General features: G+C 36.9%; 1 protein-coding gene across 2 annotated transcripts in view; it reads left to right on the top strand.

The window, feature by feature from the left end:
- atosb (atos homolog b) overlaps positions 1 to 26,144 on the top strand; it is a 35,530-nt gene that overhangs the window by 4,062 nt on the left and 5,324 nt on the right. Inside the window, exons 2-9 of one of the 2 annotated variants that reach the window (XM_088993573.1) lie at positions 6,138 to 6,281; positions 13,725 to 13,903; positions 14,054 to 14,168; positions 17,175 to 18,462; positions 22,464 to 22,522; positions 22,618 to 22,717; positions 24,018 to 24,176; positions 25,498 to 25,566. In XM_088993573.1, the coding sequence (XP_088849699.1) occupies positions 17,323 to 18,462; positions 22,464 to 22,522; positions 22,618 to 22,717; positions 24,018 to 24,176; positions 25,498 to 25,566 (1,527 nt within the window). In that variant the 5' untranslated portion in view covers positions 6,138 to 6,281; positions 13,725 to 13,903; positions 14,054 to 14,168; positions 17,175 to 17,322. The remainder of the gene's footprint in view (positions 1 to 6,137; positions 6,282 to 13,724; positions 13,904 to 14,053; positions 14,169 to 17,174; positions 18,463 to 22,463; positions 22,523 to 22,617; positions 22,718 to 24,017; positions 24,177 to 25,497; positions 25,567 to 26,144) is intronic. The other variant, XM_088993574.1, reaches the window with a different exon arrangement.

The raw sequence follows: 26,144 nt of genomic DNA on the forward strand, positions 1-26,144 counted from the left end.
ATCGATCGCTAACATGTATGCTTTCCTCTTCAGAACTATTTGAATCATATTCATAACTGGATGTGTAACAAGAAAGCATATTCTCCGAATCTGAAGCCATTGTTTTGATTCTCCAGCAAGGCAAGACGTCTTGGGGTGACACCAGGAATTAGGGGGCGGGACTTTCTGAAACTGGCCACTTCCGGGTTCAGTTTTTTTTGCAGATTTTGGACACTTTTAAGTCATTTTTATTGGTGTTTTGCATTTGACTAAAAATATCATACTGCGTGTTTTGGGTCTTTTAGATGCTTTAAAACGTTTTTTTCTGATGTCAGGAAACAAAAAATGGTGTCGGTTGTCCTTTAAATGATTTTTAAACAGGCTCAGTTGCTTTATTGAGCGACCCAAAGCATGACGTCGCTTCCGTGTGATAGCAAAGGAAAGCTCTTTTTTTTAAGGATTCATGGGAAATAATTTGAATTGAGATGTCCAAAGGGGGATTAAGGAATGTCAAATTCCAAAGTGAGAAAAAAGAGCTAGCCGCAAATGTTCGAGCGTAGAAGTGGTGAAACATGGCTTTATTTTCTGTTCCTCTGTGAATAGGCAGCATATTTTCTGCGGAACATTCCATTTCCATCCTCCCAGCATGTCACCAAAGATTCAGGGTGCCACACTCTTCCTCCCCGTCGTTGCGTTTCCTCTCTTGGAGTGTCCAACTCGGTTTCTAGCGTTTCAAATCAGTCATGTGGTTTTGTTTTTTTCTTCTCAATTCCATTTTTTTTTCTCTTCCCTTCTGTGTTTCTTTTGTAATGTGACCAAGTCTTTGAACGATTGGTCTCCTGTGAATACAGTGGAAACCTCAAAAGGACAACCCGCAATCTGTTCCAAGGAATAATAGCGTTTAGATATGCTCAGGGTCAAAGTGGGTATGGCTTATTCTTGTACAAGCTAGTTACAAGAACCTGTCGCGTGAATTCAGAGGTCTTTGTGTTTAAAGATTATTATTATTATTATTATTATTATTATTATTATTATTATTATTATTATTATTATTATTATTATTATACACACTGTGAGACTAATAAAGGCATATCCAATCCAATTATTATTATTATTATCATCGTTTGCTAGCTATTAGCTATCTGGCTAGCTAGCTGTCTATCTATTACTTATCTATCCAGCTAGCTATCTATTAGCTATTAGCTAGCTAGATATTAGCTATCTATTAGCTAGCTAGCTATCTTTACAGCTAGCTAGCGATCTATTAGCTAGCCAGCAAGTTAACTGGCTGTCTATTAGCTATCTATTAGCTAGCTAGCTGGCTTTATATTAGCTATCTTTCCAGCTATCTCGCGATCTATTAGCTATCTATTAGTGAGATAGCTAGTTAGCTGGATGTCTATTAGCGATCTATTAGCGAGCTAGCTGGCTTTATATTCGCTAGCTTTCTATTCATTTGAGTTACTTCCAGGTTGAGTGAACGCTGGCGCGTGTGTCTGCCGCTGCTCACCCACAGAAAAAAAACATCTCCTGTGACTGTAAAGTGACCTTGAGAGTTTTGAATGGTGCTGATGAATGAAATGTATTGTCAAATATGCTAATGTCAGCATAAAGTTTTTCTGTGGGTGAGAAGCGGCAGCCACACGCGCCAGCGTTCACTCAACCAGGAATGACTCAAATAGATAGAAAGCTAGCTAGCTATCAGCCATCTGGCCATCCAGCTGGGTAGCCATTAACTATCTATGAGCTAGCCAGCTAGCTTTATATTTATTTGAGTAGCTAATAGATAGCTAATAGAGAGCCAACTAGCTAATCAGATAGCTAATAGAGAGCCATCTAGATAGCTGTAGATGTCACTTATTTGACTGTTAAGTGTGGATTTTTACATACAGGTAAAAATCCCCCACAACATAATCAATGTCAGCTATCATTAATATATAGCTAATAGCTAGATAGCTAGCTAGCCAGATAGCTAAAAGCTAACCAGCAAGATAGCTGCAGATGTCACCTATTATTTGACTGTTAAGTGTGGATTTTTACATACAGGTAAAAATCCCCCACAACATAATCAACGTCAGCTATCAATACTAGATAGCTAATAGCTAGCTAGCCAGATAGCTAAAAGCTAGCTAGCTAGCTAGATAGCTGCAGATGTCACCTTTTATTTGACTGTTAAGTGTGGATTTTTACATACAAGTAAAAATCCCCCACAACATAATCAACGTCAGCTATCAATAATAGATAGCTAATAGCTAGCTAGCCAGATAGCTAAAAGCTAGCTAGCTAGATAGCTGCAGATGTCACCTATTATTTGACTGTTAAGTGTGGATTTTTACATACAGGTAAAAATCCCCCACAACATAATCAACGTCAGCTATCAATACTAGATAGCTAATAGCTAGCTAGCTAGCCAGATACCTAAAAGCTAGCTAGCTAGATAGCTGCAGATGACACCTATTATTTGACTGTTAAGTGTGGATTTTTACATACAGGTAAAAATCCCCCACAACATAATCGTCAGCTATCAATAATAGATAGCTAATAGCTAGCTAGCTAGCCAGATAGCTAAAAGCTAGCTATCTAGATAGCTGCAGATGTCACCTTTTATTTGACTGTTAAGTGTGGATTTTTACATACAGGTAAAAATCCCCCACAACATAATCAACGTCAGCTATCAATAATAGATAGCTAATAGCTAGCTAGCCAGATAGCTAAAAGCTAGCTAGCTAGATAGCTGCAGATGTCACCTTTTAATTGACTGTTAAGTGGGGATTTTTACATACAGGTAAAAATCCCCCACAACATAATCAACGTCAGCTATCAATAATAGATAGCTAATAGCTAGCTAGCTAGATAGCTAAAAGCTAGCTAGCTAGATAGCTGCAGATGTCACCTTTTAATTGACTGTTAAGTGGGGATTTTTACATACAGGTAAAAATCCCCCACAACATAATCAACGTCAGCTATCAATAATAGATAGCTAATAGCTAGCTAGCTAGCCATATAGCTAAAAGCTAGCTAGCTGCAGATGTCACCTTTTAATTGACTGTTAAGTGGGGATTTTTACATACAGGTAAAAATCCCCCACAACATAATCAACGTCAGCTATCAATAATAGATAGCTAATAGCTAGCTAGCTAGCCATATAGCTAAAAGCTAGCTAGCTGCAGATGTCACCTTTTATTTGACTGTTAAGTGTGGATTTTTACATACAGGTAAAAATCCCCCACAACATAATCGTCAGCTATCAATAATAGATAGCTAATAGCTAGCTAGACAGATAGCTAAAAGCTAGCTAGCTAGCTAGCTAGATAGCTGCAGATGACACCTATTATTTGACTGTTAAGTGTGGATTTTTACATACAGGTAAAAATCCCCCACAACATAATCAACGTCAGCTATCAATAATAGATAGCTAATAGCTAGCTAGCCATATAGCTAAAAGCTAACTGCAGATGTCACCTTTTAATTGACTGTTAAGTGGGGATTTTCACATACAGGTAAACATCCCCCACAACATAAATCAACGTCAGCTATCAATAATAGATAGCTCATAGCTAGCTAGCCAGATAGCTAAAAGCTATCCAGCTAGATAGCTGCAGATGTCACCTATTATTTGACTGTTTTGTGTGGATTTTTACATACACGATAAGTGCAATAAGTGCATTCTAGAGTTCTAGAATTCTTTCAAAACTCAAGTCGGTGGGGCGTAAAGGCAGTAGCGCGTCGCTATCAATAGCTTGGCTCTCACATGTCCTAACCAGTGACCGCCTTGATAACAATCCCCCCAAGTTTTGCTAAATAAAGATAAAGCGCAAGCGGTGAGGTGTGTCTGTGTCTATGTCTATGTCTTCTTGACAGCTTCGGGCATGTTCCTTTGTGTGCTTAAAGTCCACCCACTCCAAAATAGTTTTTGCTTTGTCAACGCCGAGCCCCTTATTGGCACAATGCACACGCTTCCAACGCGTTGTTCGTGGTGCTCAGCTGATAACGTTTTTCACATTCTGTATCGGCACTCCTTGCATGAAGATAAGCCCCTCAGCTGGTGCGAGGCGATGTGCGCTCACTTGGTTGCGCATAACGCGTACAGTATGTGTGCATATGAGATAGTAATGGTGGGGAGGGGTGAATGTATTGATATTTGCATCTTGTAGTTTCAAGTGAGGCTTTTTAAATGGGGAATGCAATGCAAAGTTCCCTATTGTGGGACGATTTAAAGGCTTTCTGATTCTGAAGGGTCATTTTTTTGGGGGGATAGTACAATAGAACAGAGGTCACCGGCGGTCCTGTTGTCTGAAAATGTCTTATTGTCAAGTTTGCAGGTCAACAACGGTTTTTTATTTATTTATTTAATGATGTATTTATTTTTTGCGATGCTGATTCAAAGTTACAATCATCATGGGATGTTTATATTTTATCTAAAAAAATTATGGATGAGTTTGTTTCAAGACAATTATCTTTTTTGACTCGAAAAAAGTAGTATGTATGTGTATGCATGTATGTATATGTGTAATATATATGTGCGTGTGTGTGTATGTGTACATGTATATGTACATGTATGTATGTACATGTATATATATGTGTGTGTGTGTGTGTGTGTGTGTGTATACATGTGTATATATATATATATATGTGTGTGTATACATGTTTATGTATATGTGTGTGTGTATATACATGTATATATATATATATGTGTGTGTGTGTGTGTGTCTATACATGTGTATATATGTGTGTGTGTGTCTATACATGTGTATATATATGTGTGTGTATACATGTGTGTATATATATATGTACATACAGTATATGTGTATATATATATATATATATATATATATGCGTTGTATATATGTATATATATGTATGTGTAAATACATGTCTATATTTTTTCATGTGTGTGTACATGTCTTATGTGTATGTGTGTGTGTGTGTGTATAAGCATCTGTGTATATTAGTGTGCATATATATATATATATATATATATATGTGTGTGTGTGTGTGTGTGTGTGTGTGTGTATGCATATGTATATATTAGTGTGTATATTAGTGTGCACATATAAATATGTATATATATATATATATATATATATATATATATATATATATATATATATATATATGTATAATGTGTGTGTGTGTGTGTGAGTATTTGATTTACACTTAATCCAACTGGGAGTACACATGCCGTCAAAGAATGTGTATTTTTTTTTCCTTTTGTTTATTTATTTGTTTGTTTATTTGTTTATTTATTGGTGTGACAAGAGGGACTTTAGACGGCTAACAACCGAGTCATTGTACGAGATTTTTAACTGAAAAAAAACTTTTGCTGGTCGGAACGATCAATTGTGAATTTCCATTTCTTTTTTTTTTCTGATACATACTGTGCATGTCATATGCTGTTTATGGCCTCGAGGCAGTTTATGCAAATGAGCATGGTAAGCAGTTTTATGTGATGTGACCTCATTTTTTTGGGCCAATATTATCAGCAATATTTCAAAACTGTGGACTGTTTCAAAACCATAGACCAAACGGTGACAAGGCAAAATGAAAAAAAAAAAAAATAACAAACAACCTATTTCGGCGACCATTCGTTCAGCTCTGCACTGAGACAGCCCCTCCCCCCCCCTCATACTGGAATCCGTCCTGTGCATACATTGAACACAAACAAGCACATGCTTACTTAGTTAAGGGTTCTCCTTTTCTACTTCAACATGACCAGCCGAGCAGGTGGGCGGAGCCTCAGTTCCCCCCCCTCCCCTTCTGTTTTTCAGTTCCATTCCTGTCCTATCAGGATCCCAACTACTGCAACTGGCCCCCCTTTTCTCTATCCAATCAGCTGTTAGCACCCTACACGTACACACGACTTCCCTACTCTGTATATGTCTTCTCTGCTGAGTGAGCAAAGCAAGCCTCGCTCTACGAACAGCTGAGAGGAAAGGAAGAAAAACAGTCAGGTAGAGAGAGAGAGAGGAGAGAGAGAGAGAGAGAGAGAGAGGGTTAGAAAGAGAGAGGGAGAGAGAGAGGTAGAGAATGGAGGAGTGAGAGAGGGAGGACTGAGAGGGGGAGAGAGAGAGAAACACGGGTAGGGAGGATGAGAGTTGTTGATGGCTTTTTGAGTCGTGCATTCGTCTGTGTGTGTGTGTGTGTGTGTGTTACTCAAGGAGGAAAAACAAGCGAGCGAGCGCAGCGACTCTTCTCAACACTTGAGGAGGAAGTGGAGCAAAGTGAGCCAAAAAAACGACCAGGAAAGCAGCCTCATCCGACTAAAGCCTCGAAGCCGACGTGAAGCTTCACCCGAGCCGAGGGTGAGTAGCACAAGTTCTCCGGCTGTCAACGTCGTTTACGCGGACAGTGTAAAGTTGTCAAGACCGCCCGGCTCGCTCGACTCTTGACAAAATGGCCACATGACAGAAAGACAAACGGGGGAGGGGGGCAGGACGGATACTGTATCAAACAGCCTTCTCAGCAACTTTGTCCTCACTCAGCCAGTTTAGTTGACATGGCTGCGACTGGCTTGTCTGCCTGTTTATTGTTCGTGTGTGACTCACACGAAGCTTCACAAGTTTCAGCCATTTTCTTTTATTTTGTTAAATTTTCGACCATGTTATGCCACACTTCCTGTCTGCGTTTTCGTCCATTGACGCACACCCACAGACGCACCCGTTCAGCTGTCATTCAATCCTTTCTTGTCCGCGACGTGACTTCAGATTGCCAAACTGTTACCGGGGTTTTTGCAATCGAATCGGCGGAGTGACGGTCTCCATTTATGTGTTAACTTTAAAGGACAATCGACGTCTCTGGACAAGTTGTGTCCATAATTTGTAAAATGGCTTCAAATGACTTCTACTGAGCGTATTTTACAAAGATTCCACCACATATAGCTATATTTTAAGTTTTAAGACTCGCGTTGAATATTCCGGAAGTCTTGTTTTTGAGTTGGTGACGAGTCCTCACGTTACGTCACTGAAGGAACGCCCCTGACCGAAAAAAAGGACACATTGTAGCAGTCCTTCCATCACGTCAATGCATTTTGCTGTACTTGTTTGGTCTGAAAACTTCATGTTGCACAAAAAAGAGGCAGAAGAGGGCGACAAAGCTCCATGTAAGGAATTAATCAGCCTGTGGAAATTGGCTGATTAATTCCTTACACGGAGCTTTGTCACCATTTTCTGCCTCTTTTTTGGTGCTACATTTCCCCCCCTATTGCCTCAAAATGGCACGGAATAAATTCTTTAATCGATCGCTAACATGTATGCTTTCCTCTTCAGAACTATTTGAATCATATTCATAACTGGATGTGTAACAAGAAAGCATATTCTCCGAATCTGAAGCCATTGTTTTGACTCTCCAGCAAGGCAAGACGTCTTGGGGTGACACCAGGAACTAGGGGGCGGGACCTTCTGAAACTGGCCACTTCCGGGTTCATTTTTTTTTTTTTTTTACAGATTTCGGACACTTTAAGTCATTTTTATTGGTGTTTTGCATTTGACTAAAAATATCATACTGCGTGTTTTGGGTCTTTTAGATGCTTTAAAACGTTTTTCTGATGTCAGTTAGGAAACAAAAAATGGTGTCGGTTGTCCTTTAAATGATTTTTAAACAGGCTCAGTTGCTTTATTGAGTGACCCAAAGCATGACGTCGCTTCCGTGTGAACTTTCCACACTAGCAGATACCTCAAAATGGCACTGAATAAATTCTTTAATCGATTGCAAACATGTATGCTTTCCTTTTCAGAACTATTTGAATCATACTCATAACTGGATAAGTAACAAAAAAGCATATTCTCCAAATCTGAAGCCATTGTTTTGATTCTCCAGCAAGGCAAGACGTCTTAGGGTGACATCACGAACAAAGGGGCGGGACCTTCTGTAACTGGCCACTTCCGGATTCATTTTTTTTTACAGATTTCGGACACTTTAAGTCATTTTTATTGGTGTTTTGCATTTGACTAAAAATATCAGCCTGCGTGTTTTGGGTCTTTTAGATGCTATAAAACGTTTTTCTGATGTCAGTTAGGAAACAAAAAAATGATGTGGGTTGTCCTTTAAAGCCACTATAGCACATTAATACCTGTGCAATTTGTCTTGACGCGAGCTAGTCTTATTTCAAGGCATCACCATTTTAGCGGCATTTTAGCATAGCTGTGCAGGTCACGTTTCTGTATTTTCTTCGCATGCCCGCCGGCCTTGTGTTTTGTCACAACCGTCTGCGCCGTCCTCACTTGAACGTGTCATGCCAAACATATTGTGCCGTTTGATCTCGACCAATCCCGCTGGAAATGACTTGTAGAGTATTTTTAGGGAGCGCTTTCAATCAAAAGGCACCCGCTGCTTTGTCCAAATACTCACACGGCAGTTACAATCATATAATTGTCAAATTACCCGTTTGGGGTTTGAAGCCGTTGTTCTTCGTGAGACGCGGACCATATTGTTCTCATTTTCCCCAAAGGCTCGTTTTCTTTATTGTATGTTTGTTGAAAGGCGGGTAGAATTTGAAAGGGATTGTTAGGAAAGTGGCTGGTGAATTTTCATTGGATAATGATGACACACTTTCACTAAACTTCCGAAATATTTACTCTCTTCCCACCTTCAAATCCCACCTCAAAATCTATCTGTTTAAAGGACAACCGACGTCACTTTTTTGTTTTTTAACTGACGTCAGAAAAAATGTTTTATAGCATCTAAAATACCCAAAAAAAACGCAGTATGATATTTTTAGTCAAATGCAAAACACCAATAAATGACTTAAAGCACAGGTGTCAAAGTCAAGGCCCGCGGGCCAAATCCGGCCAGCCACATCATTTTTTTTCGGCCCGCGAAAGCAAATCAAACTTGTTAAATTCCATGATGATTGCTAAAATCTGAACCAAAATTTCATATTTTTGGATGTCAACCACAATAAAAGTCATTATTCTTGACTTCAGATTTGAAAACGAGTTATTCATTAATTTGCTGTGATCTCTATATGTAATATTTGAAGGGATTTAAACATTCTAATGGTTTCCCCAAATTCATAACGGCCCTCAAGAGGAAACCATAACTACAATGTGGCCCACGGCAAAAAATGACTTTGACACCCCTGACTTAAAAGTGTCCAAAATCTGCAAAAAATGGAGCTGTGAATTGGGCATTTTCAGAAAGTCCCGCCCCCAGTTCGTGACATCACGCCAAGACGTATATATATATTTATGAATTTTTTTTTAATGTTTTTATTTATTTATCCACGTATTTATTTCTTTGTTGGTTTCTTTATTTGTTCATGTTTGTTTGTTGGGTTATTTATTTATTTATTTATTTATTTATTTATTTATTTATTTATTTATTTATTTATGTGTTTGTGTATGTATTCGTTTATTCATTTATCCCTTAATTTATGTATTTATTTATGTGTTTATTCATTTGTTTATTTACACAGTTGTTTATGCGCATGGTTATGTATTTGTTTGTTAATGTATCCATTTATTTTACCGTTTATTCATGTTTATTTACATGGTGGTTTATGTATGTGGTTATTTGTTTATTCATTTGTGTATTTTTTGTTTATTTATATATTTGTTAAGTCGGTTACATTTTTGGTATTTTTTTTTTAATTTATATATTGATGTCTTTATTTATTTACCTATTCATGTATTTTTTTATCCAGTGGTTTATATATTTATGATTTTTTTTAAAAATGTTTTTATTTATTTACCCACGTATTTATTTATTTGTTGGTTTATTTATTTATTTATTTATTTATTTATTCATGTTTGTTTGTTGGGTTATTTATTTATTTATTTATGTGTTTGTGTATTTATTTATTTATGTATTTGTGTATGTATTCGTTTATTCATTTATCCCTTTATTTATGTATTTATTTATGTGTTTATTCATTTGTTTACACAGCTGTTTATGCACATGGTTATTTGTTTGTTAATGTATCCATTTATTTTACCGTTTATTCGTGTTTATTTACATAGTGGTTTATGTATGTGGTTATTTGTTTATTCATTTGTGTATTTTTTGTTTGTTTATTTATATACTTGTTAAGTCGGTTACATTTTTGGTATTTTTTTTTTATTTATATATTGATGTCTTTATTTATTTACCTATTCATGTATTTTTTTATCCAGTGGTTTACATATTTATATTTTTATGAATTTGTTTATTTTTTTAATGTTTTTGTTTATTTATTTATCCACGTATTTATTTATTTGTTGGTTTATTTATTTGTTCATGTTTGTTTGTTGGGTTATTTATTTATTTAGTTATTGTCATATTTGACTCCCTTTCTAGCACTCCCTATTGTGCTTCCCCTTCCTTTGCAAATGCCAAAAAAAGCAAAGTAAGCCACGACCCGTGTGACTTAATCTATTAGCCATGTATGCGACACGGCTGATTACTCTGCCAGATATTGTTTTGCAGCTTCTCTCCGAAAAAGCGTGTCAGGCTCAGCCGTGCACATTGTATTTTCTGCAAGCGAGATTGTTATTATTGTTGTTTCATTCCAAATGTTCATTTTAATGCACTCTCTGACTCGCCTCAAGTGAACCTCCTGTTTTTTTTTTTTTTTTTTCTTCCTCCACTCAAATTGCTTCTTTATGGAGTTCAAAATAAGGTCAGAAATCAAATGGGATCTCGCACCAGGCCTTTGGCTTCTCCAATGAGCTCAGAAACAGACAACGACTATTAATACTCTCTGGCTGACGCTTGGTCCTCTTTTGCTTTTCTACCCATCCCCCAACCCCCCCACCCACAATGTTCCCTACGCAGCCTTCCGACGACCCTTTTGGGGCCTTCGCCTCAGGGGAGCTCACCTGCCCTGACAGGAGATAGATATGTTTTGTCTTATCATTCGATAACTGGAATTACAGTGAAATCATTTGTTGGGCTACTTCCTGGTTTACGTGTAGACTTTGAATCAACATTTTGTTTTCATTTTAACAATGGATGGTGGCTAAAACTAGAGCTAGATCCTGTTCAGATGTAGCATCAGATTGTGGTTTTTTTTCAGGGGGGGGGGGAGGCATTGAGTGCTCTACCTCCACCCCCCCCAAAGAAAGGCACTTTAATCCTGCCGTATGTCATGTGAGTAATTGCAGGTGACAAAATGTTCACCCCTTTGCTTTTTGTGTCTGAGTGATTCATTGTATGTGCGTGTACAGCACACCGACGACCATATTTCCTATTTGCCAAAGATTGCATCCCTTTTGTTGATCTGTTAACTTATTCCCGCATTTATTCTTTATTTTTGTCATCTTTTCCAATTCCCGGAAATCGTTATGAGCCTCTCTGACGACGATTGAATGTATTGATTCCTCGTAGCTTGTATATGATTGATGACCTCTGTGCAATATAAGCGTGTATCTCGTACAATATATACAGTAAAGTCTCGTTATATCGATATTCAAGGGAGTCGGAAAAAATATCGATATAACCAGGACTATCGATATATCCGACCCTGTTTGCATGTAATTTTCTCCATGCGTGCATAGAAATAGTATCGATATAACCGGGACTATCGATATATCCGATATCGATATAACGAGACTTTACTGTATATACAGTGATACCTCGGTTTACGAACCCCTTGGCTTCCGAACTTTTCGGTTTACGAACGTTAAATTTATGAAAATTTTACCTTGGCATACAAACTATTTTTTGGGATACACATGGAGCTGCCACAATGAGTGATGTGTCGTTCGCGAACGAGCCCGTTTTCCTAAAAGAAAATGGTAGCCGGCTTGTTTTGGTCCTCTATTCCCCGCCTTCAGTCTTCGGTTAAAGCCACGTGATTGGTCAAGAATGCAGCAGTTAGGGGGGGGTTTACAGACAGAAAGAGAGTGAAGAGTATTGACACCTCAGGTCTGCTGACCAGACATTAATAGATGTGCCAAAAACTAAACGGAGGCTCAGAAGGGATGAAGCCTTTTCTGTTGCTGGTCTGTCTGTCTGGAATGAGCTGCTACTGAACATTTAGCAAGGCCCCTCGATGCCCATTCGTAAAACCAGCCTCTTTAAAACTAACTTATACTCTTTGGCATTTGACTCTGCATGATTCTGACTTGATCTTGGCTTTACTCCCTGGTGTTTTCTACTCTCTTTGTGACCGCTTTATTTCCCGTGTATGATAGTTGTCCATGTTAAGCGCTTTGTTACAGATTCAGCTGTTATTTAAGCGCTATATAAATCAATACGGATAGTATTGCAGACTCTCATCTCCGATTCTGAAGAGTCAATTTGTGACTTTTCCACCACTTCCTGTGGAAGAAATGGGTCAAAGAGGGATGCAACTAGACCATGACATTTGATTTCCTCTTAGTTCTATTTTTGTTTTACTTAAATGTCAAATGTTTCAGTTCTTTGACAATTAAGACACCGCCTATGTTGACGTTTTTGTCTCCAGGAGAAGTCTGGTGACAAGTGACGACTGCGATTTGACTCATGTTCTTGCCACAGCATCTTTATCCCCAAAAATAAATTCAGTCCCAGACAGTTCTTCCCTCCCAGCACCCCTTGGGCCTCCCCAACACAGACACCTCCGCGACTCCCTCTGCTTTTCTTCTTCCTCTTTGTGGTCAAGTACAAAGGAACCGTTATCCTTGGGCTACTTGTTGCCACAGCAACATTTCACTGTCACCCCCCCTCCCCAACCACCACCATTAGATTCCCAAGTTCTGGTCCAAGTGGGTCAGGCGTGCCTCCATAGGCTTCATCACGGTTTCTCCCTTTTCTTATGGCATTGTTGGTCCTTCACGCTCAGAATGCTTGACATTTTACATATTTCCAGGTACAGTGATACCTCGGTTTACGAACCCCTTGGCTGACAAATTTTTTGGTTTACAAACGTTAAATTTATGATAATTTTACCTTGGCATGCAAACTTTTTTCAAGATACACACCTCAATGAGTGCTGTGTCGTTTGCGAACAAGCCCATTCTTCTAACAACAAAATGGAAGCCGACTGTTTCTGTCCTCTATTCCTCGCTCCCAGTCTTTGGTTAAAGCCACATGATTGGTCAAGAACGCAGCAGTGAGGGGACGTGGTTTAAACATTAAAGAGACAGGCAGACGACATTGAGAAAGTTTCAACTTTGATAGTTCGAAAGCAGAGTGTAGACTGCAAATTCCCATCAATCAGGCTCCACAAATAACCCGCACAAGCCATCTGTACACTTGATGCAAAAAGCTATCAACCCAGCTAAACAGAACAAAATTGATGAGGAACTAGATAAAATTATCGCAGAGAAAGCACCTACAAGGGATCATTCTTCAAGATGGTGAAAAAAGGTTACGTTCATCATCAAGTGTTTAATGCTGAGGGAACCGGCCACTCCATTCAATCAAGCCATCAACGACCATCACAAAGGTAAATAAAACAACTTTATTATACCGTACAGTTTATTTCTTTAATTATACCATAGCACATTTATTATACATGAAATAAGGTATATTTTGTGTAGTTTTAAGGCTTAGAAAATTAGAAAGTACAAAATTATGTTTTATGGAGACCTGGGAACGGATTATTCTCATTTTAATTGTTTCCTATGGGAAATTAATTTTTGGGATACACACTTTTCGCCTTACACACTCTGTCTGGGAACCAATTAAGTTTGTAAGCCAAGGTATCACTTTAGTGTAGACCATTTGCGGATAATAAAGTTAGCCGAATGGCTTTCTTCACTTCCTATAGATGGCGTCACGTCGGACAAGCAAAGCATTTGAGACGCAATTGCGGTCAAGTGACTCTGTTGTTTTGGTCTCTTCAGGTATCCGGGGTGTTATGACCCTGTCATGATGTCAGAGTCATTCCTCAAATCACGCCCAGGTGATCAAGGCGGTCGAGAGTGGCTGTCGGCCAATCACAGATGGAGTCCCACTAGAGTCACTTTTGGCTCGGGAGGACCTTCACTCAGGAGCCTGATGCAACTGTGATGTAATCACCTTGGTAGGTGTTCAATTTAGGATGACTTTCTGGATCGAACGGAAACATTTGTAGGCAATTGTACGGTGAGATGTTTTTTTTTCTGGTCTCAGGTGCTTCCCCTTCTTCTAGTATAGACTAATTTATTTTGTTTTTAATGTCTTTTGTTGGCAGATGATTTGGTGGTAGACATGCTGCTTATGTAGAGCTATTTTATTTTTTTCCCCGGACACAACTTCCAGATGCTGTGTGTCTACGTGGGCCGCGGTAGAGACGGGCAGTCACAAAGGTGAGTTGTCATTTATTCCCTTCACGTTTAGACATACCAATGTTCCATCATACTGGCACGTTTGGAGTCAAAAGTACATTTTTTTGGTTGGATGTGTAAAATCTGGAGATGATTGAAAAAGTATCATTTTAAATAAACAAAACATGTGTTCATTAAGCATATAGCCATTCGGTTTTAATATGCATTAATTTCAAATGCATTAATATGCATTAAAATTGAACTTTGAATGAAAACAAATCATGATACCTGTGATTAAATACAGAATCAGGAAATCTGGAGGGAGATGAGATCAATCATACACGTCAACCTTAGCTAATATCTGCCATAATAAAGGATTCCAATTCCCGTATAAACATTGTAGTACGCTGTATATTATTTGAAATCATAACAAAAAACGCTAACACAAGCAGAAATGCAGACAGTTTAGCGTGCATGTGCATGCAATGCTTATATCAATCCGACCATACGCAGCGATTAAAGAAAGAAATGTGTATATGTATATATATATATATATATATATATATATATATATATATATATATATATATATATATATATATATATATATATATATACAGTAAAGTCTCGTTATATCGATACGCAAGGGAATCCGATAAAATATCGATATAACCGGGACTATCGATATATCCGATCCTGTGGGGGGGGGGGGTGCGTAAATGCGGCATCTTTGTTATGGCATGTAATTTCATCATTGGGTTCATGGATTGCGTATCTAACATGTTTTTTGTACAGTAGTGAAGTGAAAAATAAAGTTGTGCATAAAATAAAAACGTCTTTACACTTTTTAACGACTATTTCCTTTCAAAAATGCAACCAACCAATGCTAAATCGTCAAGTTCTATTCACACGAAGTCACGAACGCCAGCATGTAAAATCATATGAAAAACAGTGATTGTTGCAAACAATAAAGATATCTGGATGCAACACAATTAAATACTGTACATGGATGAAAAACTGCAACGTTTACATAACTTACGTGACGTTCGAGAGTGGCTGAATAGAATGCCGGCGCGCAGCTGTGACGTTACAACAGCTTTTTGACTGACTCAAGAAACACAAAAAGTGATGTTGGTTGCCCTTTAATGCACAGTATGGAATGTACAGTCATTTTCAAAATCATGACGCTTCAGCAGACAACACAACAAACATTGTTGCAAAAAACGCTTGCATTCATGTAACAGTACATGTACATAACACTGCAATTAGTATGTATGTAAGCTATTTAAAAAAGTCATCAATCTTCTTCTGCTTCCCATTTTTATATTTTAATATGAACACTTCCATCTTGTTTAACGTTTCTAAAAAACCGGATGCATTTTCTACGGATTCAAAGAAAGATCGCGTGTCCGCAACCCCTTGCAACGCTTTTGTCGAAGTTGCAAAAGGTGTGCATTCAGTCGCTTCTTCTTCATCGTCATCAGCATCATCATCATCACGGGAATCTCCTGTGACATATTTGGCTTTGACCTCCGCTGCGATATCCGCATCTGATGAGCTTGGGAATGTCGCAATGTCTTTGTCGACTGCAACATACGATGCAATGTCGGCGACTTTTAGCTTTTCAGCCAACACTGCAAGAGGAATGTTGTCGTCATCCTCTTCGTTAGCTGCAGATGTTCCTCACTGCACCCTGGATTTTCAAATTTGCAGTGACGGAAGCAGTTCTTGATGGTGTTTTCGGACACCGTGCTCCACGCTTTGGAAATTGCTCTGATGGCATCCAAAACAGTCCATTGTTGAAGACACGCGAGCAGCCGTCTGATACACACGAGCTGCCGTCTGAAAATGGCGTCTGCTCGGGAGAGCTGCCACGTAACAAGACACGTGACCAAGTTGACCAATGGCGCGACGGATATATCGATGTAAACAACAAAAATGGCCGGCGGGGGATGAAAAGGAGCACCGTAATAACCGGATTATCGTAACAACCGGGTATCGTATTAAACGGTACTAATTATACATGAAAAGACTAGAAATGTGCAAGGGAAATGAAAATAATATCGTAATAAGCGGTACTATCGTTATAACCGATATCGATATAACGAGACTTTACTGTATATATATACAGTAGAGTCTCGTTATATCGATATTCAAGGGAGTCCAAAAAAATATCGATATAACCGGGACTATCGATATATCCAATATCGATATAACGAGACTTTACTGTGTGTATATATATATATATATATATATATATATATATATATATATATATATATATATATGGAAGATCGGTTCTCAATTTATATTTTTTTTCCCCTCATATAAGAGTTGTAGTACGGTGTATATTATTTGAAATGATAAAAAAAAACATAAAATACGGGGAAACTAAGTTCACAGGTATGGATCAATTTATTTTAAACAGTATTAGAGCTACACACGTATAACATGAGCAAGATTGACCAAATACAGACAAGGGAAGCCCTACATAGTAAAAATCACAATACAGTGATACTTCGGTTTACGTACCCGTTGGTTTACGAACTTTTCAGTTGACGAATATTACAAATTTTACCTTGGCGTACGAACTGTTTTTTGGGATACACATGGAGCGCCACAATGACTGATGTGTCGTTGGCGAGCGAGCACGTTCTCCTAACAACAAAATGGCAGCCGACTGTTTTTGTCCTCTATTCCCCGCCCCCAGTCTTCGGTTAAAGCCACGTGATTGGTCAAGAACGCAGCAGTTAGGGGAGGTGGTTTAAACATTAAAGAGACAGGCAGACGACAGAGTGAGAAAATAGATAGAAAAGAGTGAAATTTGGACTCGTTTCAACTTTGATAGTTCAAAAGCAGAGTGTCGACTGCAAGGTTAAAATATCCCATCAATCAGGCTCCACAAATAAGCCATCCGTACGCTTGATGCAAAAAGCTATCAACCCAGCTAAACAGAACACAATTGATGAGGAACTAGGTAAAATTATCGCATGTAGTTCTAAAACATTATCTTGTAAGTGCTAACGCAAACGCTTGTCTTTCCGTCAGGGGCTGTGCGACTCATCTTGCTGATTCCCGCTGGACGACAGCCACAAACCGGGAACTTTAGGACTTGACGGTTCTGTGGAACCTCCTCTTCTGGCTCGTCGAGGACCTCGTTGCGCTCACAAACTGTCATCTTCCAGGCATCGGAAACATGCGGCACATCCACGTGGAGCTTTCTCACAAAAAAGCTCCACTCGAGCTTCCAGCCCAGGAGGGGGACCTACCCCCTCCCACGGCGCCTGCCCTCGGCCCGGACTTAGGCGTCAGACCGGGGACTGCCCGGCACTTTGACCAGGAGGATTTACGACATCAAAAGGTCTATCAACTCTCCATTTTCTCACAGTTAGGTGGATTTTCTACCTCCACCGAGTCCCACAACGATGCCCAAACCAGGCCGGTTCGAGTGGCCGTGAAACGGGGGCTCGAGGAGCCCCAGTTGACTCACAAGCGCTCCCACGTGGCGGATTGCTCTGATATAGATCTCCTGGAGGGAGGGGTGCTATGCGGGCCCGCCCCGATGCCGGCGGTGCTGATGGGCTTAGTCAGGAGCTCCGGCGGTTGCGGTTCTCTGTATCCCTGCACACAAACGGAGCACAGAGACTGTGAGGCGGGACCGTTGCCCAGATCCCCCCCACTGTCCCCGAACCACAACCCCTCCCGCCGACCGGCTCAGCACAATCACGACAGGCCCGTCCCCGATGTGTTCGCTACCCTCTCGCCAAAATCCCCCCCTATGTGTGAGCCTTCTCTGGCTATTTCAGCCAGACCCGACGCCCCCAACGCGGGGGGGCGCACCCCCACGTATTCCATCGGAAGCCCCGCACATGAGAGTTGCACGAACGGAACAGCTGGAGGCCTGCCCAGCCCCCATATGTACGACATGCCCACCTACGAGCCCCCGAGCCCCGCCAGTCCCACAAGCCCCCCGGGCCCTTTCTCCCCACCGCATCACACGGAACTCCAAGAACCGGGAGAGGCCACCGAATGGGACGTAGGGTTGGAATCGTCCCCGCCGGAGCGAAGCGCTACCCAAACCGCTTCGTCCACCAACGGCTTGGCTTCGTGGGAGAAGACGCCCAGCAGCAAAGGCCACCGTTTGTCAGCGTCGGGACATTGGCCCGCCAAGAAAAGGTTGCTGTCCCCCAGCGAGACCGCCGAGTCGTGCTCGGAAGACGAGGGTCCGTCCACCTCCAAGAGGAGCAGGCTCTCGTTGCTGGCTCCGGGTTTGGGATCCAGTCGTAGCACTGATGCTAAAGCGGCTCCTTACTGGAACCACCTTCTTCCTTCTAAGGTCAGTGTGACACTCAAAAACGCCATCCATTGCATTCATAGACTCGTTCATTTGTTGCGCAGATCTTTTTTCAGTTAATTACCGTATTTTCCGGTGTAAAAGGCGCAACCACAAGTCTTTATTTTCTCCAAAAGATGACCCTGCACCTTATACGCAGGTGCGCCTTATATGTGAAGTCATATTAATAATAAATATAAAGATAAATAAATTGATACATTGATAAATAAGGACACATAGATAAATAAATAAATAAATAAATAAATGAATAAAAATGAATAAATAGATAAATAGTTAGACAAATAGCGAGCTCGAGATTTTGATACATATATAAATACATAAATAGATACATACATAGATATATAAATACATAAACAAATGAACAATGAAAAAATGGACAAATGCATAAATACATAAATAAATAAACAGAAAAATACCGATAGATGGATAGATGTATATAATTAAATAAATAAATACATGAATACATAAATAAATACATAAATACATGGATACATAAAAAAATAAATGGATGGATAAACTGATGGATAAATCAATAAATAAATATGTAAAAAGTAGATGCATACATCAATAAATCAATAAACAAACCAACAAATAAATAAATACACAAACAAATACATAAACAAACACACGAATTCCTCAATAAATACATAAATAAATGTATACATGGATACATAAATAAATAAATGGATAAATTGATAAACAGATGGATAAATCAATAAATAAATCCGTTTAAAAATAGATAAATACATCAATCAATAAATCAATAAATCAATAGAAGAATGAATGTAGAGATAAATACATGAATACATAAATAAATACATAAATACATAAACAAATACATGAATTCCTAAATAAATACATAAATACATAAATAAATGGATACATGGATACATAAATAAATAAATGGATAAATTGATAAACAGATGGATAAATCAATAAATAAATCCATTTAAAAATAGATAAATACATCAATCAATAAATCAATAAATCAATAGAAGAATGAATGTAGAGATAAATACATGAATACATAAATAAATACATAAATACATAAACAAATACATGAATTCCTAAATAAATACATAAATACATAAATGGATACATACATAAATAAATGTATAAATGGATGGATAAACAGATGGATAAATCAATAAATCTATAAAAAAAATAGATAAATACATTCACCAATCAATAGAAAAATGGATGGATAAATAAATAAATGATAGATAATACATAATAATAGATGGAAAATAGATACATAAATAATCCAAAATGGTAGATTACCGTGCAAAATAATAGATAAATACATCGATAAACAAATAATCCAAAATGACAGATAACCACGCCAAATAATAAATAAATAAATCCATAAAAATAATAAATAGATAAATACATAATAATAGATAGCAAATAGATACATAAATAATCCAAAATGGCAGATTACCATGCAAAATAATAGATAAATACATCTATAAATAAATACACAAATAATCCAAAATGACAGATTACCACGCCAAAAAATAAATAAATCCATAAAAAAATAATAAATAGATAAATACATAATAATAGATACCAAATAGATACATAAATAATCCAAAATGGCAGATTACCATGCCAAATAATAGATAAATACATCGATAAATAAATACACAAATAATCTAAAATGACAGATTACCACGCCAAATAATAAATAAATAAATAAATAAATAAATACATAAATCCATAAAAAATAATAAATAAATACATAATAATAGATAGCAAATAGATACATAAATAATCCAAAATGGCAGATTACTGCGCCTGCCCAGAATAGCATGAATATCTCCAGAATAAAGCCCATTGACGTGCATTGCGTTCCATTGTTCTAGATGGAGTGCGCCTGTAACATGTACAGAAATACAAACAAAGGGCCAACAACGCAGGCCATTCTCTCAGTTCTGGAAGTCAATGTGTGAACGCAAGGAAGACCAGAAAGAACTTTGAATGGAGGTTGCTTCCGGTGGCGTGATGGCATTAGAATAGAGTTCATAGGTCAATAACGAGGTGATTGAAAAGAGGGGTGGGGGGAGGGGGGAGGGAGAAGCAAAGGCAGCTACCAGATGAATGAGTCGAAAGTGATGACATCATTGTCATCGTGGGCCGTTTGGATCTTTGCTTTTGACTCATGACGATGTGCGGCGTAACCAAGTGATGAGGCGAAGATGACACAGTGACCATTAGGACAAGAAAGAACGTCCCACGGTACACAAATGGCGACCGATCACGGAGACGCGGGTCACCTGACAGCCTGATGAATGGCATAGCGGTAAGCGTTTGTGAAAAGTGAAACGGCTGACGGTAACGGCCAGGAAGCGCTCGATGGCGGTGACCAGGTACTGCCCGTAGGACGACTTTGGTCATTTCGTATTTTTTGGTCATTCTGTTGAACGAACGGCGAAAGATTTCCGTTTAGCTAGTTGACTTCCACATCCCTGAACGCGCCGGCCTGCTTCGTTTTAAAGGACAACCGACGTCTCCGGAGAAGTTGTGTCCATAATTTGTAAAATGACTTCTACTGAGCGTATTTTACAAAGATTCCACCGCATATAGCTATATTTTACGTTTCAAGACTCGCGCTGAATATTCAGGAAGTCTTGTTTTCGAGTTGATGACGATCCCCTAAGTGACGTCACGGAGGGAACGCCCCTGACCGAGAAGGCGACACACAATGCATTTTGGGTACTTTGTTTGGTCTGAAAACTTCATGTTGATCCGTGTTGATGGCGAAATTAGAAGGAAAACACATAAATAACGCGATGGTGATACGTTGTGAGACTACTATTTGATACTAGTTGACACAAATTTCCAGCAGACAAATCAGCCCATTTCCAACGTAGCTTGGGTGCCATCTTGTGCATTTTCTGGGCGCTACATTGGAGTCGTGACGGCTCGAATTGATACGGAAGGACTTCTTTAATCGATTGCAAACATTTATGCTTTCCTCTTCGGAACTACTGTAAAGTCTCGTTATATCGATATTCTCGGGAGTCTGAAAAAATATCGATATAACCGGACTATTGATATATCCGATCCTGCGGCATGTAAATTTTCTCCTTGCGTTCATAGAAATAGTATCGTAATAAGCAGTACTATCGATATAACCGATATCGATAGAACGAGACTTTACTGTATTTGAATCATTGATAACTGGATGAGTAACAAGAAAGCATCTTCTCCCAATCTGAAGCCATTGTTTTGATTCTAGAGCAAGGCGAAGACGTCATGGCGTGACGTCATGAAACTCACGATTTTGGGACACTTTTAAGTTTTCATTTGACCAAAAATATTAGCCTGCGAGTTTTGGGTATTTTAGATGCTTTAAAATGTTTTTCTGATGTCAGTTAAGAAACAAAAAAATGGTGTCGGTTGTCCTTCAAGGCATGCAGACATTTAGCGTTACAGTTGCTACGGCGTAAAATGGCAGAATAAATGAATCAAAATAATACTGACATGAATATAAATAAAGCGATAAGCATCAAGTGGCTACTTAGCATATTTTGTATGTGGAGGGCTTGAGCCTAACCCCGGCAAGAAATGAGTATGCTACCAGTGTGGAAACTCGTATCGCATAATAAATAGTCTGGGAAATATGATAGCGACATTTTTGTGGGGCCGAACAAAGGATGTGGAGGGCCTGAGATATCACGGGGGCCTTGGGTTTGACACCTGCGATGTACAACTAGTCCATTACAATCGTTGTTGAAATCCAGCCGTTTCCTGAAAATGTTGTTGACAGGACCCAAATGCCTGACTAAAATGCAGATTTCTTTTTAAGCAGGCAAACAACTAAATACCTATTTTGTGTATGTGTGTTTTTTCATGTTGATATTATGATATTTTGGGGTCCTGCAAAATAATTTTCCTATTTGTGTTTTTAATCTAAGTGCTAATAAATGCATTCAATGATAAAAATTAACATTTTCCACCCCCCACGTTGTTGTTTTTAGTGTGCCACAGACTGTACGAGATCAGGGAGACGACTGAAAAATGGCCCACGTATAAAAAGGTCACTTTTTTTTTTTTTACAATAAATTCTTTTTTACAAAAATGAATTTTACAAATGTACGTACAACTGACATGTTTGTGCTATCTCGTGTTCAGCCGGCAGCTGCGCAGCGGTAGACACGCGGACAGCAGAACCTTGGCCCGTTCCAGCTGGCCCTCCTCTTCCATCAGCAGATCCCTCTTAGGAAACTTTGAGGTATGAATGCTAACAGCTAACAGCTAACTGGGCTACTTCTCTGACATTAGACCGACCCTTGATATAAGGAGTCCATTTCAATCCAGAAATTGCAATCTGAAAACCATTTATTTATTTATTTATTTATATCTATTTATCTATTTTTGATTGATTTATGTGTTTATTTATTATTTTTTGATTGATTTATGTGTTCGTCTATTTTTTAATTGATTTGTCTATGTATTTATTTGTCAATTTATTTGTCAATGTATTTTATTTGTCTCTTTATTTATTTTCTATTTTTGATTTTTTTTTTGTTTATTGTTTTTATATGTATTTGTCTATTTTATTTATTTATTTATTTATTTATTTATTTATTTATATTTATCTGTCTGCATATTTATTTAGTTGTCCATATATGTATTTGTGTCTATATATTTATTTATTTTTGTACCTATTTATTTGTCCATATATTTATTTATTTGTCTATTTGTTTATTATTTGTCTATTTATTTGTCATTTTTTTATTTATTTGTCATTTTTTATTTATGTCTATTTATTTGTTTATTTATTTGTCTATTGTATTTATTTGTCCTTTTTTATTAGTTTTTATTCGTTATTTATTGATTTGTTTATCTATTTATTTGTCTATTGTATTTATTTGTCATTTTTTATTAGTTTGTCTTTTTTATTTGTCTTTTCATGTATTTATTTATTTGTTTATTATTTGTCTCTATTTGTCTATTTTATTTATTTTTCTATTTAATTATTTATTATTTTATTTATTTATTTTTCTATATAGTTATTTCTGTATTTATTTGTCTATTTGTTTAATATTTCTCTATTTATTTGTCTATTTTATTTATTTGTTGATTTATTTGTCCATTTGTAATTTATGTGTCTTTTTTTATTTGTGTGTCTATTTATTTGTTTATCTATTTATTTGTTTATTACTTGTCTTTATTTGTCTTATTTTATTTGTCTATTTATTTTATTTATTTGTGTGTCTATTTGTTTATCTATTTATTTATTTGTTTACTTGTCTTTATTTGTCTTATTTCATTTGTCTATTTATTTTATTTATTTGTCTTTTTTATTTTTGTCTATTTATTTGTTCATTAGTTGTATTTTTCTAATTTATTTATTTGTCTATTTAGTTCATTTATTTGGCTGTTTATTGATTGATTTGTCTATTTATTTTATTTGTCGTTTTTTTATTTATGTGTCTATTTGTTTATTATTTGTCTATTGTATTTATTTGTCTATTTTCTGTATTTATTTATTTCTGTATTTGTTTGTTTATTTATTGGGTGTGTCTTAGGAATCCATGCTAAAGGGCCGTTTCTCGCCATCGGGCCGCATCGAGGGCTTCACGGCGGAAATCGGCGCCAGCGGTTCTTACTGCCCGCAACACGTCACGTTGCCCGTGCAGGTGACCTACTACGACATCTCCGAGCACAGCGCCCCCTCACCCTTCCTGGTCAGTCAAAACAATCGCCGCTTCATGTCCGCTTGAACAAAAACGTGTCCGAGCTTGCGACAATTTTAACCATTTTTATTATTTTAAATGTATTTTTATCAGGTCATTATGACTATTTTAACTATTCTTATAAAACAAAAAATGCTATTTTTTAACTAAATTTTGTTACAATTTTTTTTACATTATGACTATTTTCACAATTTTTATATTTATTAATTTTTAATGTACTTTTATCAGGTCATTATGACTATTTTAACTATTCTTATATAACAAAAATGCTTGTTCTTACTATTTTATATTACTATTATTTATATTGACTATTTTAACTATTATTTTTATTATTTTTTAATGTACTTTTATCAGGTTGACTATTTTAACTATTATTATAAAACAAAAATATCATTTTTTAAATTATTTTTTGTTGCCGTTTTTACACTATGACAATTTTAACCATTTTTATTATTTTCAATGTATTTTTATCAGGTCATTATGACTATTTTAACTATTGTTATAAAACAAAAAAAATGCTATTTTTTAACTATTTTTTGTTACAATTTTTTTTACATTATGCCTATTTTAACAATTTTTATATTTATTAATTTTTAATGTACTTTTATCAGGTCATTATGACTATTTTAACTATTATATAACAAAAATGCTTTTTCTTACTATTTTATATTACTATTATTTATATTGACTATTTTAACTATTATTTTCATTATTTTTTTAATGTACTTTTAAATCTAAGGTTTCTTACACTGCATTGAATGTTTATGTAGTCCTGAAACATCAACATTCTGTGGGTGCTGCAATTTGAGTGAAAATGACAAAAACCCTGGCACATGAGCGGACACATTTTTGCACATGGTCTGGCAATGAATGAGTTAAATGAGCCAAAGTGTGGAGCAGATGTTTTTCAGCGACAATAAAACAGGGAATTTAAAAAAAAAATCAATCAAGTGGTCGCATATGTGCGAGTAGGTGAAATTTCGGAGTTAAAATGCTTCCATTTGGAGGCATTCTGAAGATTCAAACACATTTATTTGGGCCAAACCTGTTTTCAGACTGGGAACATAAGTCAACTTTTTTTTTTAAAGATTTTTAAAGAAATATGTGCAGCGCATCGGGACATGTGCTTCACATGTTTGTCTCACAGCTGTGAGGTTCTTACTTCCAATTTTGGCTGAGGCCCTTCTCGTGTGGAATTTGCATGTTACTTTGGCTTCCTCTGACATTCCACATCGCGGAAAGAGTCGTATTCAGGATCCGCTGTGCATGGATATCTTAAATTATAATAGTTGTCTTGCGTTGTCTCTCACAGGGTTTGGTATCCTTGGAGCAGCTTGGAAAGAAAGGATACAGCATACCCAAAGCGGGGACCATTCAAGTGGTAGGGTTTTGATTTATTTTTTTTTTTTTGATAAAATAAAATCCCATTTAGCCATTCAATCCCCCCTAAAAGCTTATTTTTTTTATTTATGTATGTATTATTTTATTTATTTACTTATGTATTTAGGTATGTATTTACGTATTTAGTGATGTGTTTACTTGTGTATTTATTTTATTTAATTGTTGTTTAATTGTTATTGTTATTATTTTTATTTGGATTTTTATTTGTATTAGCATTTGTATTAGCATTTGTATTAGTATTTTTATTTGTATTGTTTTATTTGTATTTTATTTGTATTTTATTTGTATTTCATTTGTATTTTATTTGTATTAGTATTTTTTATTTGTATTTTTATTTGTGTTTTAATTGTGTTTTAATTGTATTTGAATTGTATTTTAATCATATTTTATTTGTATTTTATTTGTGTTTTATTCGTCTTTTATGTGTATTATATTTGTAATTTATTCATATTTTATGTGTAATTTATTTGTAATTTATTTTTATTTTATTCGTATTTTATTTTTGTATTTTATTTGTATTTTATTCGTATTTCATTTGTATTTTATTTGTATTAGTAT

Source organism: Hippocampus bargibanti, linkage group LG04 (genome assembly GCF_051943395.1).
Source record: "Hippocampus bargibanti isolate YZ-2025 linkage group LG04, ASM5194339v1, whole genome shotgun sequence".
Taxonomy (NCBI): domain Eukaryota; kingdom Metazoa; phylum Chordata; class Actinopteri; order Syngnathiformes; family Syngnathidae; genus Hippocampus; species Hippocampus bargibanti.